Source organism: Spermophilus citellus (genome assembly GCF_964194105.1).
Source record: "Spermophilus citellus genome assembly, chromosome: 1".
Classification (NCBI taxonomy): domain Eukaryota; kingdom Metazoa; phylum Chordata; class Mammalia; order Rodentia; family Sciuridae; genus Spermophilus; species Spermophilus citellus.
Window position 1 is genome coordinate 37833675 of NC_138182.1, and position 16234 is coordinate 37849908.

At 42.7% G+C, this 16234-nt stretch overlaps 1 protein-coding gene across 1 annotated transcript in view; it reads left to right on the forward strand.

Moving 5' to 3' along the window:
* Nucleotides 1-612: 612 nt before the first annotated feature.
* LOC308646671 (guanylate cyclase soluble subunit beta-2-like) overlaps nucleotides 613-16234 on the forward strand; it is a gene marked incomplete at its 3' end in the record, with an annotated part of 45645 nt that continues 30023 nt past the window's right edge. The window contains exons 1-2 of the mRNA XM_081289925.1: nucleotides 613-680; nucleotides 13310-13404. Of these exons, the coding sequence (XP_081146051.1) occupies nucleotides 13338-13404 (67 nt within the window). The 5' untranslated portion in view covers nucleotides 613-680; nucleotides 13310-13337. The remainder of the gene's footprint in view (nucleotides 681-13309; nucleotides 13405-16234) is intronic.

Consider the following 16234-nt stretch of genomic DNA (forward strand, 5'->3'; position numbering starts at 1 on the left):
GGCTCCCTGAGGCTGTATTACAATATGGAGCCCCATTCCCCAGCCAACAGATGGCAGGCCCAGTAAGCAGGACTGGGATGTGGCAAGTCTTCTTTATAAGAGAAAGATTTGGTAACCCTTAACATTTTCAGATATTTAGTATTTCTTTGGTGCACTGACATTTCTCAGGAGTGCCCCAGCTATGACTTGTGTGGCCCCTGGAAGATTCAAGTGTGTGCCCAGCCTCCTCCAAGTTTAAATATCTGCCTTGGTCACCTGTGTTTTTCAACTTTTCTTTCTAACCAATTTCAATTTCTAACCAATTCCCGGTTCCAGAGAGGATTGCAATGAGCCATAGCACCTTCTTCAACCTCCTGTAATAATAATCTGTTGGAAATTTAGCTCAAATGTTTTCTCCTTGGAAATAACACTAGTTGAGGGCTGCAAGGGTGTCCCTGAGTTGGGAATGAGCACAGCTATTGAGCAAATAAAGTCAAGAGAAACAAGGAAGAGGTATAACGGGTTTGCTGTAGGATTCCACTGCCACAAAGATGCCACTTAGATGTCTACGACTGCAGATTTCATGCTTCATCATACAGATTTCTTTGTACTTGCTTTGTGTTCTAGTATGGATTTATCAACACTTGTCTGCAGTCTCTCGTGATAGAGAAATTTGGTGAAGAGACGTGGGAAAAATTGAAGTAAGTATATTAAAGGAAAGATGAAGCATCCCTGGAGCAACAGGGTTTTGACAGTTACAACTCTTTACTCTTGATTAAGCCAGTTAGTTGAGTAAGATTCATTAAAATATTATCATTAGAACTCTCCAAGAGGTTCAGTTACTAGGGAGATGAATTCAAGTGCTTTAAACATACTAACTTGAAAAAACTTCATAAATCATACCTGTGCTTAAGGATACTATCAATCTCTATTCCTAAAATCAACCTTAAGACAGAGCCCCAGTGTAAATAATGCCAACGTCATTCTCATTTTTAGCTCATGAGTGAACTCTCATTTGCTGTTTTTGGTCCCTGAAGAGAAATCACTTATACCATTTCTACTGCACAGGACAGCAGCTGCTGGTCAGAAGAGGGGCATCTTTTCTCAGTTTGGCCAGAATCCCACTTTTAGATATTCTTTAGTTAATTCTTGATCTTTCTTCCAAGCCTGGTAACTTCTTGATACTGTCATTTACATCTCCAAATAGTTCCCTATATGATTCCTGTATCCTTGGGCTCTCTGGCTGCTCTTTGGAATCTTTCAGCCTTAAAATATTATAAGTTGGGATTGAAAGGGTTCTAACAACCTCCCTGGCCCTATGAAGAGAGGGGAATATAAAAATATGGAAAGATGATTGGCTTCCTCAGTTAATCAGTGACATGCAAATCAAAGCAATTAGGTGCCACTTTGCCTATTAAATCTCCAAAAATTTAAATGATAATGACCAATTCTGGTTAAGTTGCAACAAAAATGGGTAATTGCTGATGGTATTGTCAATCAGGGCAGCCCTTTTAGAAAGCAGTTAGACAACTAAAAACTACGAAAATTATCAACTCCTTGGAAGTAGTAAGTCCATTCTTGAGAATCTTTTCTCTTGGAAACACACACACACACACACACACACGCAAAAAGATATAAGGGAGTCTTGCATTTCTAAATAATAAAACAAAAACTGTCTTCCGTGGTGCAAAACAGACCAAAGAACAAATGGAATGACTAAAGAAATACGAATTGCTATATGTGGTGGCAGCTCACACAAATGAAACAAAAAGACAAAACTAAGAGAAAGGCCAAAATAATAACTAATAGGGATAGAATGATGAAATGCTGATTTTTTTCCCCTTTTCAATTTTTCCTATTTTCTCAACTTTGCTGTTGTAAAATAAAAACTTAATATGCTTAATGCAAAGTTTCCCTCTTTCCCCCTATGTTTCAAATAAAATAGAACTGAGACTGCAGTGATCCTCCGAGAACTCTGTGGCTGCCTTGAGGCAGAGCCAGGTCGGCCGGCAGCCCTGGGTCCATGAAGTACTGCAGTGTCCTGACCCCCTTGTGTTAAAGTCCAGGGCCGTTTCCTCAGCTTCTCCAGGACAGTTTACTTAGATCTCTACATGTTTGGATGAGAAAAAAGAACTTCTGGTGTCCCCGAGGCAAGAAATACTCATTTCTGAATATATCACTGAATAATTATGATTAAAGAGACCTTGGGCTGGTGGGCCCCTGGGAGATTGTTTAGCCCAAATCTTCATTTTATAGGTGAGAAAACAGGCCTAGGGAAGTTAAAGTGAGTTGGCCAAGACTGCACAGTCAGAGGGCCACAGGGCCAGGGTGAGATGGCAGTATCTTCAAGGGCTCCTTCTCTACCCCCTAAGCGGCCTTGGGGAGAGAAGGATCTGAATACTTGGGGCCTTTTATTATAGCCATTATATGTAAAGGGAAACGCAATAACAGGGTTCTTCTATTAAGAACTTTCAGCAAGGACACTGCAAGGCAAATTACTGTTTTGTTTTGCTAAGAAGGAGACTGAGTCCCAGCTAGAGGCTCACAGTAGGTGACAGGCCAGGGACACAAGCCCATGTGTGTGACCACAGACTCTTCTCTGTTAGGCCAAGCTGCCTGAGGAAAAGAAGCAGGACAGCCCCGGAATGCATCTTCATGTCTATCAAGTATCTGGGTGAATTAATAGGAGCATCTTATTAAACATATACTTATTGAGCTCCTGGTGCTGTAAAAAACATGGGAGAACCAAGAACCAAATAAGTCATCTGCCCTCATGGTTTAATTTTTTTTAAATTTATTTTGATCTATTTCTTGGCAGCACTGGGGATTGACCCCAGGGCCTCGTGCTTGTTAAGCAAGTACGCTACTACTGACCTACAGCCCAGGCCAGCCTGCATGGCTTTATGATGTGCACAAAAAGTTTACATATATACCTGGAACCTAGGAATTAGGGCACAGAGGACCCACGTTTGATGAAACAATGGGATTATTTGCTCTGCCACAAGCAGGACAGCTGTGCCCCTCTGCCTGCTGGAAGATCAGCTGTCCCTACCCAGGGGCCGTCAGTCTTAGGAGGAGGAAGAAGAGTTGGTGAGTGTAGGCAGGCTATGGTGTGGACATTGCAAGGTGGCATAGGGAACCATTTTAGGAAATAGGACATTTGTATTCTCAGAAGTCACTGGACATAGTTGCAAGTCCCTAGGAAGCTGTAGTTGAATTCAACAGGGGATCTGGGGCTACAACCTTTGGCATCAAAGCCCACAATCTTTTCTTCCTATCTGTATGACACAGGGCATGGCACTTAACCACTCTGTGACCCAATTGTTTCATCATAAAAGAATACTAGGTCTAGTTAGCCTTGTAGAAATTTTACAAGTGTTAAATTAAATTATACTAAGCAGACACACACACACACACACACACACACACACACACACACACACACATATGCCTGGAGTAGGCACTCAACAGATGCCAGCCGCTGTTTTGGAAACTGATGTTTGCTGTTGGCTTATTTTCACAATGTGGGTTCTTGACGGGGGGGGGGGGGTTGGGGAGAAGTGGAGGGTCAACAGGACGTGCATCCCACTGGATGGATTTGAGCCCGGCTCTGCTGCACAAGAACCGAGAATGTTGCTTCCCTTCTCTGCAGCTCTGACTCTCGTGGATAAAAGGGGAATAATGCCCCTATCTCCTAGGGCTAAGGGGAGGATTGAGTGGAACAATCTACACCAAAGAACCTCGTAGGAAGTCAATAAGCATCATTCTCCCCCTCCTCCAGTACATAGCTGCAACATCAGGACTCGGCTATACTTGATTTTTCTTCTGGGCAGATATAACTGCCTTCCATCCTGAGGAAGCAGATTTTTCTCAAAGTCTTCCTTCCTCCGTGCCCAGGGAGACCTGGCTTCCTGAGGTCAGCCTGATGTATTGATGGGTGGCTTTGTCTCTGCTCATCTTTTCAGACTCACCTTTCTGATGCCCAATGTGGGTCACCCTCCTGGAGGGACCTTCAGAGCCTCTGTGTGGGGAGGTTGTTTTTGTTTGCTGATTTTTGATCCGTGGACCTTGTACCGTCTGATTTCCTGATTCAGACTTTTAATCTCAGCTTAGCTGCCACTGGTCAGGAGTTAGTCCTGCCTGGGAGGGAGGCAAAGGCTGGCTCTGGAAATAGCCAGAAATAGGCAAATACCTGGAACCAATAGAACAGCAGCGTGTTCAGCCTGCCTATGGCCAGTAGCTGAGATGAGCATTATCAAGCAGGTGTAGTGTGACCAGGTACCAGAACTCCAATTGGTTGAGGAATTCAGCTTACTGTTCCAAGCCCAGGTTCCCATGTGTGATTTGGGTAAAATCACTTTTTCCTTTTTGGATCCTGGATGTGGACTCCTGAAAGGATAGAATACTATCCCTTCCCACCCTTAGAGATGGAAACCTGGAGTCCCCAAGAACTCCAAGGTGACCAAGGGCATTTGAACAAGGGTGCAAGCTTGCAGGGAATCAGAGAACCATGACTGGAAGCAGAGGACCCAGCAGGGCCATGTCCTGAGTCTGTGTGGCTAGCTTTTATCGCTTTAATTTTGAAGTATCTATTGAATTGAGTCTTAGAGTGTCTGTCCATATCTTAACACTAGACACCTATGAGATGGAATTGGAAATGCATCTTTAAGCCAAAAGTCAAGTCTATCTTAAAGTCCAACTAGCTATAATAATTGCATATTAGAACTCATTCTTAAAAAAAAGTAGAGTACAGAAAACTGAACTTATAAAACACAAATTAAGGCAAGATTATTTGCTGTGCAGCAGGATTTGCTTCAGGCTACATTCAAATAACAAGCTCCCTAGTGCTTTTAAAATAGAATTTTTGCTAAAAAGGAAAACCCATCAATTCCTACACAAATTTGAAGAAGAAATGATTAAGTCAAATGAACTATGTCTCCAGACCTTATGACATAGATTTTATTTTATATGAAACAATCAGAAACAGATGTTTCTTCTCCTTTGCCCACATTGTTGATTTCCCTCTCATAGAGTCTAGATTATAAATTTCTAATCAGGAACCACTCTTTTATAGTCTCCTGGCTAAAATCTTTATCAAAACTTAATCACGAGAAGCACCTAAGAGATTGGAAAGAGCAAGGTCTTTGGAATCCAATAAACCTTTACATTGCACCTGGATCATCAGTTACTAGCTATTTGACTTACGCAAGCTCATTGATTCAATCAATGCGTTTTTAGCTTCTTGTAAGCAGAGTGCCAGTGTGTGGGGATAGAAATGAAGGAAACAGATGAGGGAAGTTCTCTGGAAATGTATTTAAATGTGGGGGACAGAAAGTGAAAAAGTGAATAGGCAGATAAACAAAAGCCTTTCAGATTGTGCCAAGTGCTATTCAAATATGGATGATTTGATAGTGACTTAGGAGAGAAGATGCTGGTTTCCCAGAAGTGGTCAGAACAAGTCTTTTTGCAAAGGTTATGTTGAACTAAAGGGAAGGAAGGAGGCCACCTTGAGTCAGGGAAGTATGTGTGTTCCAGGCAGAGAGAGCAGTCCAGTGCAAAGGACCTAGGTAAGACTGAGATTGGTGAATTGGAGGCCCAGAAAATTATCCAGTGTGCGTGGGGTATCAGAGATGAAAATGTCTGATAGAAAATGAAAGTGGAAAAGTTATTGGGGACCAGAATAGCTACACTTGTAGAAAATGGGAAGGAGTTGATATGTAATTATAATTGCATTGGTTTGTTGAGGTCTCTGGCCTCCCTTGTAAATGTAGATAATCATGGCCTTCACCTCGTCCACTTGTGAGGCCTGGGGTGGCTAGGAGATGAGAAGGTTATCACTCCTGGCACTTTGGTAGTAGAACCTGATCCAGGATCTTGCTTGTAAGGATAAGCAGTCACCATATAAACCAAAGTATAAAAGCTTAGTGTAAGGGTTCTAAAGAATCTCAGAGCCTAGGAGCAGGAGGTACCCAGCAACTTGAGAGGAAATGGAAGGTCAGTGATCCCTGTGTCTCCGCATCTTTCTTCATGTTTACTCTATTTTCCTGGTTCTCTTTGCAAGTCTCTTCATTTCTGTTTCTTCCAAAATTTTCTACATGTCCTTTTGATTCAAGAGCTCACCATCATCTGACCTGCTCACTTTCTGAGTGTCTCCATCCAGATGCCTGAGACAGAGGGTTTGATAGGGGGCCGTGGTCAGGTGTCCTTTGTAGGACAGAAGAGGTTATGGGTACAACATCAGGGTTGGCGTGTGTTCCCCACTGTAGAAACAAATGCACGGAGAAGGGGTAAATAGTTGGGGGATTCGGATGTGTATGAATGGAGGTGAATGAATGAAAGGGAGCTGGATGGATGAGTGCTGAGCCTAAACCAGTTGATGTAGGAGAGTGGTTACTCAGTTCTCCCTGTGTCAGGGGGTCTTCACAGAGATTCATGGATAGGTCTGAGAGGGCCTGAGAATTTTCTGAAATCATGAATGAAAATGTTGTGAGCATGTGTTTTCTGGGGAGAAGATTCATAGTATTCATCAGCATCCCTAAGAGCTCTACAAGCTAAAAAATTCAAGGACCCTTACTTGTGCATGCATAGGATTTTTTATTTTTTTATTTTTTTGCTAAATAGGAAGTGCTATTTTGTTTATCTGCTTATTCGCTTTTTCACTTTCTCTGAAAAAGAAATTGACATTCTGAAAGGCATCCTTTCAAGTACAGTTGGTCCCCAGATTATGATGGTTTGACCTAGGACTTTTCAACTTTATAGCGGTACAAAAGCAATATGTGTCCAGTAGAAATTGGACTTCACATGTTGAATTTGGATCTTTTCCCAGGCAAGCAACATTGGGTGTGATAATCTCTCACCATGTGGGGCAGTAGCAGGAAGCATCAGGCCCCAGTCAGCCCCTTGATTCTAAGGGTGGACAACCAATACTGGACTCTACGGTGTACTGTATTCAGTAAATTTCAAGAGATATTCAGCACTTTATTACAAAATGGGCTTTGTGTTAGAAGATTTTACTCAACTGTAGGGTGATTTAAGTGTTCTGGGCCCTTAAGGTAGGCTAGGTTAAGCAATAATGTTGGTGGGTTGGATACATTATGTGCATTTTTGATTTAACAATATTTTTGTTTAACAGTAGGTGTGTTGGGAAGCAATCCCACAATAAGTCAAGGAGAATTTCTATATTGAGAAATGAGATGAGCCAGAACAAATCGAAACAGCTCCCATTCACCATTTCCCCCCTTCTTCATCCTGTGGACTCACCAAATTTCTTACCCCTTTCTCTCTTTTTTTTAAATTAGTTGCTCATGACAATACAACGATCTTTTTTTTTTTTTTTTTAGAAAGAGGAGAGAGAGAGAGAATTTTAATATTTATTTTTTAGTTATTGGCGGACACAACATCTTTCTTTGTATGTGGTGCTGAGGATTGAACCCGGGCCGCACGCATACAACGATCTTGACATATCATACATTTGAAACAAATGGTTACCCCTTTCTTTGATACCGCAAGTTTCCCTTTCCTTCACATCTCCTAGTTTTCCTCCAAATAAAGTCTAGTTTAAAAGTGGCTGGAAGCAAAGAGCTATTATTTTTTTTACTTGTATCTGAGAATGTCCCCTGGCCTTCCACTCCTGCTTCATTCCTGGCCATAAACAGGTTTGCTGGTTTCACCGACCTGCCTCAAACTCTGGGCCATCAGAGGGCCCTCAAGAATCCATTTGGCCAGAGTATTTCAACTGCAGGACTCAACCTCCAAAAGATCATATTGAAGCTTCCAAGAATATATGACATTTAAAAAATACAGTTCATTTTATAATATTACATACATAAAGTAGAAACTTTTTCTCTAATAAAAAATCCTCAAAGGTAAAGTTCGAGAAATATTTTTGTTTAGTGAGATTGTATGGAAGATATGTAAGAATGGAAGTAGATATTTTGAGGTCTAAAGTTTATATCCTTTAGGTATCTTTCTTTAAAAATCATATAAAACAGAGCCGGGCACTATGGCAAGTAACTGTAATACCGGTGGCTAGGGAGGCTGAGGCAGGAGGATTACATAATTTAGCAAGGTCCTAAGCAACTTAGAGAGACCCTGTCTCAAAATAAAAAGTAAAAAGAGCCTGGGATGTGGCTCAGTGCTAAAGTTCCTCTGAGTTTAATCCCTAGTACCCACCTTCCCCACAAAATATAAAATGGGGCTGGGGATGTAGCTCAGCGGTAGAGCATTAGCCTAACATGTGTGAGGCCATGGGTTCAATCCCCAGTATTGAAAAAAATTATAAATAGGAATTTAGCTACAAAAAATGAGTTTGTATTTATTAGAAGGAAGGAAAAAATTAAAGCTGACAGATAACAGAAACACTAAAAGCTCAAAGAGAATGTTTTTATTGTTACTGTCATTCATTAACCAACTGACTCACTTTGGTAATGTTACTTTGTATCTTTGGCTCCATTTAATTTCCTGTTCATATGGCAATGATTTTATGTCATTTTCTGTAAAGATAATAATAATTCCTTTAGCATGACTGGATGGAAATTGTGTGTATTGTATTTTATTTTTATTGATAGAGTAGAGAACTTATTTGTTCTCAGCAGTGTCTTGTGGAGGTGTTCTCACCTGGTAGCTGTTGTGATAGAACCTCAGCCGTGATCTCCCTCTACCTTCCACCCCTCCTCCCCACCTCCAGGGCAAGGTGGTACTCTGGGACCAGGTGGTCCCCACGGGAATCATGCAGCCTTTCCTTAGAAGACTTTCTTTGGAGGTCAGGGTCTAGTTGCAGGTTGAGGCTACCAGGGGCAGATGGTGCTAGGCTGGATGTTCGAGAGCTCCATCCATAGATATTCAGGACCACTGCCAGGACAGGTAAGGTGACTCCCCAGGCTGAGATGGCCTAAACTGGCCGGCCATGGCAGGGCTCTTCTTTTTTGTTCCCCAGATTCATTAGCTTTCAAAGAGAATATGACCCATTCTTGGTTTAAATCGGACATTCTCAAACATCTCCATCTTAGGAAACCTTCCTTCTCTTTAAGAATACTCCAAAGAGCTTTTTTTTTTTTTTAAAATCTATTGTTATTTAAAGTCATAGTAATAAAAACTGAAAAAATTTTACAAATGGTTGTTAATTCATCTAAAATAATACTAATAATAAGCCTATTATGTGTTAGCACAGAAACACATTTTAATGACAAATGACTTTATTGTCCCAGTAAAAAAATTAGCAAAAAAGAAAGGAATAAATGATGTTGCATATTTGGAAATCTCCTGAGTGTATGTCTGTCTTAATAGAAAATAGCTGGACTCTCTGTTTTGTATTCTGTTGTGCTGTGTGGTTTTATTTGAAATACATGAAGAGTATGTAGAAGGAAGGACTTTAATCCTCTTTTCAGATCATCATGGCTCTTGTCTCTAAGGTTCACAAAAGTTTGAAAAGTGGTAGTTTCTCAAAGGCCAGTTGCAATGTTGAACCCGAAACTGTGCCCATAACTTTCTTCATTGCATGTTATGCTAAAATGCCTTGGTCTGCATTACACTTTGAAATAAATCTGTTGCCATTATTTTGCTCCATCATGCTTTAGGCAGTGGGAAGCATTTCGTACTGTCTTGCATTGGTTAGGCTTTATCTCACCAAATTGGTCAGTTCTTACGAATATTATCATTTCCTTATTTGATATGAAAATCATGTTGGTCCATATCATCATCTCAATCTTACCAGAGAAGCTTGTAAGAATGGGAAGCTCGTTAGCTCACAGCAGCAGATGCATGTTTTCCAAAGTTCTCATTTCATTTGAAAGCTGGAGTTTTAACACTGGCAATACATTCTGCCAGTTATTTTCTTCGAAGTGATATGCTAACTTTGTTATCTCTGTCTTTTTGTACTGGGAGTTGAACCCAGGGGCGCTCCACCATTGAGCTACCTACAGTCTTCTTCTCTTCTTCTTCTCCTTCTTCTTCCTTCTCTCCCTCTCTTGCTCCTCCTTTTTTTTTTTTAAGAAAATCTTTGTCACATATCCAAGCCTGAGCAGCCACAGTTCATCCGTCAGTGGTTCTTTCAAATAGTAATGATGTTCTTAAGAAAGTTGCTAATTCAGCTCGTAGCTCATGATGTCAGTGCTTTCCCCGGAGGTGACCGTCCACATCCCTGTACGTAGTACTTTCCGGGTCCATATACTTCCTATTCATCCCAAAGTGGTCAGAAGATGTGTGCTGAGGATGCACACTTAATAAAATCGATCACCTCTTCTCCTCTACAAGAACAATCTGTAGAGAAACTGGCATTCTTTTTCTTTCTGCATGCTTGTGGCAGCAAAAGCGTCAATGACAATAAAGGATATAATGAAGACTCGATTCATGAGTCACCAGCAGTTTTACCCTCTCATGCTTTTGCACCACAACCAGTTAAAAAGGCAAAAAAAAAAAAAAAATGTCTGAGTTTTATTATGAAAATAGTTTTCACCTCATGGATCCTTAAAAACACGTTAGGGACCTCCCATAGGGGTTCTATAAATCATGCTTTGAGAACTGCTGTTTTAAGTGCCAGATTCTTTCTCTGTGAATCAGAGGTCAGGATTGATGTATCTTTATATATATATATATATATATATATATTTTTTTTTTTTTGAGAGAGAGAGAGAGAGAGAGAGAGAGAGAGAGATTTTAATATTTATTTTTTAGTTTTCGGCGGACACAACATCTTTGTTGGTATGTGGTGCTGAGGATCGAATCCGGGCCGCACGCATGCCAGGCGAGCGCGCTACCGCTTGAGCCACATCCCTAGCCCCAAGAGCGATGTATCTTTGGTGGTTGGCGCGGGAGCATTGGATACCATGATCTCCATGGAAACATTGACAGAATCCAATGCTATCTCTGCAAAGATGAGGAAAAAGAGGTGTAAGGAGATTTGTTCTGTGTCACCCAGGTCGTCCGTGCTAGAGCCAGGATTCACTCTCAGGTCCCTTCCTGACTCACACACTGTAAGTATGTAAGCCTCTGCCCAATTAGGTCTCTCATCTAAATTGCTAATTTCTCTTTTCAGAGTATTGATCCGGCTCCTATTGTGCACCAGGTACAATGTTAGGTATTGACGATAGGAAATCAAATGACGTTTCCTGATCTTTAGATGGTCCCATGCAGATGGGTGCATCAAAGCTCACAGGCACAATTGGTGCTCAGAGATGTAGTATTTGGAGCCTCAGAATCCAGAAGGGAAAAGTGTGATGACTAGACCCTGTGATTTTTCAACCGAGTCGGGAAGGAGGAAGGAAGGCAGGCAGCCAGGGGAGGAAAGAAGCAGGAGGAGCAGAGGATGGAGGGGCAGGGGAGCTGGCTGGAGGGAGAGCTAGGTCATGCAGGCAGGCGTGTGAGCCAGGGAATCTGGACTTCACCGTGGAGGTGCGGGGAGCTGGCAAAGGACAGGCAGGAAGGAGCTGGTGCTTTCTCCAACCTCCAGATAGCCATGACACCAGGACAGACCTTTGACTCTCTAGGCCTTCTTGTCCCCAGCTACACCTTATGTCACATAGCTACATGCAAGTTTGAGACCTGAATTCCTCATCCACCGTGAAGAACCTGGTGAAGGAACAATTTCCCATCACTTAAATTTTCTTGCTCTGAAATGTGCTGCGAAGGTTCTTTTATTTCGCCTCTGGACTCTTAGGAACCACAGCTTAGTAAGGTTGAACAGTGTAAGATCCACCATTTTCATAGTCTATTGCCTTGCAGGATTGAATCTAGAAGTGCTCCTGAGCAGTGGTTTCCAAATCTGGAGAGTCAAGAGGCAAATGGTTAAAACCTACAGACAAACCTCCTGGGGCTCAGGAGTCCATGTGCTTATTCTACTCCCGAAGTTATTCTGATTCAGGCAACTCCGGCCTTGGTTTCCTGCCCTGGTATTTTGGGTATCACTAGTTGAAACTAACTAAAGAAGAACACATTTAGTGCCTTATTCCAACTAAATATTGATTCCTCACTCTCATGCCTATGAGTGCATGAATACCTACGTGGCTGATGTTTTCATGCTGTAAGAAATATGCTCCTCTCTGTGTGAACTGGAAACAGTTCTTACTTCATTTCTCACCATTGTTGCTTTTCCAAATCCCAATGTCTTCAAAATGTTTTCGGATAGTCATTTTCCTCCCCCTCCTCCTCCTCCTCCTCCTCTTCCTTCTTTTTGTTGCGGGGGGGGGGGTACTAGGGATTGAACTCAGGGGCACTCAACCACTGAGCCACATCCCCAGCCCTATTTTGTATTTTATTTAGAGACAGGGTCTCACTGAGTTGCTTAGCGCCTTGCTTTTGCTGAGGCTGGCTTTGAACTCATGATCCTCTTTCCTCAGCTGCCTGAGCCACTGGGATTACAGGCATGTACCCCCATGCCCGGCAGATAGTAGTTTTCCTATCTTTCCCTTCTTCTTCACAGGAACTTTGCCATCTTATTAGAAACGTGGATTGGTCTATTTTTAAAGTAAATTCTTGATGAACATTCTGTTTTACCAAAGTGGTTTGAATGAGTCTGTGTATGTGTGCACTGATCCAGGGAGCTGTATGCAAAGGTCGTGAGGATCAGTGAAGGAGGCTAGAGATCCCTGTGTAGTGCTAACAGCCTGAGCGAGCCTGGCAAGGCAGCAACGTGCAGCACATAGACAAGCCCAAATAAATGTTTGACAGCAGAGAGCTTGCAGGAAAGAAGAGGCTGTCCAGCCTAGAGGGAGCGAATGGGTGGCCTCATCAGAGTGCTGGGGAAAGTTTGATACATTCCCAGGTGTACTGGAGATCACATCATTCTCTCTGGAGTCTTGAGAACCCATGATGACAATGTCAGGTTTAAGCTGGGGTCTTGCCCATTGTGTCTTTATTTTATTCATAGGCACCAAAGGAGGGCACAAGTTTTTGTCTGTTTTGTTTCACAAAGGACTACAGGCCCGTGGGGAGCCAGTAGAAGTTTCCTGTCCCAATATGACAGAGAGTACACCACTTAATGGAGTGATAGTTTATGACACTCCTTGTCTGTTCCAGGGTTCCCACCTGGCTCTTCTGAACAGCTACATCTAATAATGATTAGAAACCACTGGACCGAAACTAGAAATCTTACAGTTGGAGGAAAATTCAGAGAACTTCTAATCCATTGATTCTCAATTCTGGGCACAAGGTCCCTTAGACTGTTGGTCCATACTGGTGTTCAGGGAAGTCTTGTAGGAACACACATGAACTTCAGTGCCTCACGTGCCTTACGATTAGGAGTGTGTGGCTGTACCATGTCTTGCTGAGTCATTATATACATTCCTGAATTAAACTCCATTGCTGGGTGTTCATGGCACCTTGATTTGCCTTCCAGAGCTTCTGCAGAAGTTCAAGATGCCTTCATGACCTACACAGTGTATGATGACATCATCACCATTAAGCTCATCCAAGAGGCCTGCAAGGTTCTAGGTAAGCAGGAAAGGGCTCATTTTGGGTCCTAAGGGCTGCTGTAGCAAAATACAGGTGGCTGTCATTATTCATGGTAGTTATGTTCTAGGAGGTTGTGCAAATTCTGAATTAGTGAATACTGAATCAGTGCTCCTCAGTGAAATATAAAATACAGGGCTAGGTTCCTGAAAGTATTGAGTCACAATGTTTTTGTTAACTGATCAAAGTATAATATTAATTTATGTGTGCTTCTGTTTAAAGACACAATATTTAACATATATATACACACATACTGAGTATCTCCTTATGCCAACCATACTTGTATTTATCTGGAAATGGACCTGGAGTGCTGTGCTTTCTCTCATCTTCTCTACCATGGCTCATTTTGTCTATCTTCACAGACCCTCAAATGCCACAATAGGTTCATAAGGGGGTGCGGAGGACCTACATGTGCCTGGTCCTGCTAACAACGCACATATTCCTGGATGTTTCTCCCATAGGTTTATCAACAGGGATGGTTTATTTTATGAACCAGTTCACTCTCCACACCCAAAGGGAAGGAGGTACAGGACAAAAGCAAGTTTTAGCTTGATCTTTTTCTGCTTTAATGACCAAGGACAAGTTACTTAAGCAGTCATGGCTTTCTTGTTGGTCAGATGAAAATAGTAACATTTACCTTTCAGAGATGTTTCAAGGTTTGAGGCAATGTATGTGAAAATATCCAGTGTGATATCTGGCACATAGTAGTTTCTTGAAAGACATGTCCTGTCACTCAGGGCCTGCAAGCTGGTTCCTGTGCAGTTCACAAAGGGTCAAGGAGCAGCGACTCTGGTTTTAAGCTAGTTTTCATAGTGCCTCTGGGAGCCCAGCAAACTGACTGCTGTCTTCAAGAGCAATTTGTGAGATGGTTATCAGTTATAGCCAGTCTGAGCCTTTGCAATAACCAGCCCTGCAGGTGTGCCTCCCCTCAGAACCCACCTGGGAAAGCTAGTTAACTCTGAGTCCACAGGGACAGGTGGCTTCTCCAGAGCACAGCCGTGATGAGTAACATGCAACCTGTATTGGGTGAGGCATTGCACTTATTTCCCTCTCTTTTGAATTTCAGAAAAATTCTCTAATTAAAAAGATTGGACCAGTTTTAACTCATGCACCTGGAACTGATCGATTGGAGGGCTTTCCCCTTGATTTTCACATGGTAATTTGACTGACATCTGCATCTCTTCTCACGTTCCCAGTTGTCTACTGTATGCAGAATACCTTCCGGGGATTTGCATGCAGGAGAGGCCAAAAGTCTCTGCCAATCCAGGAGGGGGAAGGCACTGAAGCTTAGGAAGCTGGGTTCATGTGACAATCAGAGTCCTTTTCCAGTAAGAGGCAGTCACCTGCTTCTCTTGCCAACTTTGCCACCTGCTGCCCTGGCTCATCAGGCTGCTCTGATCTGTGGTGGAGCCATAGAGGGGCCAGAGGGGGCAATAAGGCCTGGCAAGATGATGGCGATTGGAGCTCGGAGGAATTCGGGCACCATTTGGTCATTAAAATAATTTCCGCCCAGATGTGTGGTAGCCCCTAGTCACTTGGCTTCTGCACCTTTCATAAAAAGAGACAAGGTTGGGCCTGAGATTGGAGATAGTGAACAGGAGTGAAACAGAGGTTTATTCCTTCAGCTTCTGGAACTCACACTCCAAGAGCACCAGCACCTTGAGGACCCTCCTAATGCCAGTGGCCTCCCAGCAATAATAGCTGGACATCCCGCACCCTCTAAGATTCCAAAGAATCTTAGAGAGAGAGATTCTAGGAAAAGCTGGGCTGGAAACTGTGGGCGTTCATAGTACCTGCAACCCCATCCCTTCCTGCCCAGCCTGTTTTGTTTCCCCCACAACTGACAGTGTGGGAGGTTTGTGCAGGACATGGGCTAGCAACAAGCAGATGACATTAGGCTTTCGACATGGAGCCTTGAATCCAAGATGCATGTTCTTTACAGTGCCACATTGTCCCCTCTGGGCTGGGAGTCAGGGGACCCGGGTTCTGGCCTCAGCTCTGCTTCCCAGGAGCACCTTCTCTCTCAACATGTAGTATCTGTCAGTCCCCTTGCTTGATGCACCTGCCAAAGAGCTTCTGCTCTATTTTCTGAGACATTGCTTTCTTACACAATTTAAATTGTGTAACTATGATGTCACAGATGCTTTTCCAAACCACACAGTCAGACTTCTTGATCTTAAAGTGCACCACCCCACATAGGCGAGGCCCAGGTGCTGCTCCTCTGGGGACAATTCTGCAGGTTTGTGATTCCCAGTAAGGGCTGGTGACCCACAAGCAAGTTCAATTATGTCCAACTATACCCTCTCATCTATGTTCTCTCCCTGGAAAGAATACAAAATAGTAGGTGAAAATTCTGCAACGAGAGGTGGTCATTTCTGATCTGAAAAACTGGAGTTCGGGCTGAGCTTAGAAAATAGAAAAGGGCAATAGAGGGCTGGGGATGTGGCTTAAGCGGTAGCGCGCTCGTCTGGCATGCATGCGGTCCAGGTTCGATCCTCAGCACCACATACAAATAAAGATATTGTGTCTGCCAATAACTAAAAAATAAATATTAAAAAATTCTCTCTCTCTCTCTTAAAAAAAAGAAAGAAGGAAAGAAAAGGGCAATAGATCTGGGAATGGATGGTAAAAATTAAGCCAGTTCTTTCTGGCTTTTATTTCAGGGGATTAAGCAACGGGAAGAGATGGGTGTCTGTATGAAGTTGACTTGGTTTGGTTTCTAGCCCTCTGCCATAGGGCAGCTTGTTGTTATTCTAGAAGGAGCAGGAGGGGTTGGATTCTGCTCTGTCACACCAGCTGTGTGACTTTGGTC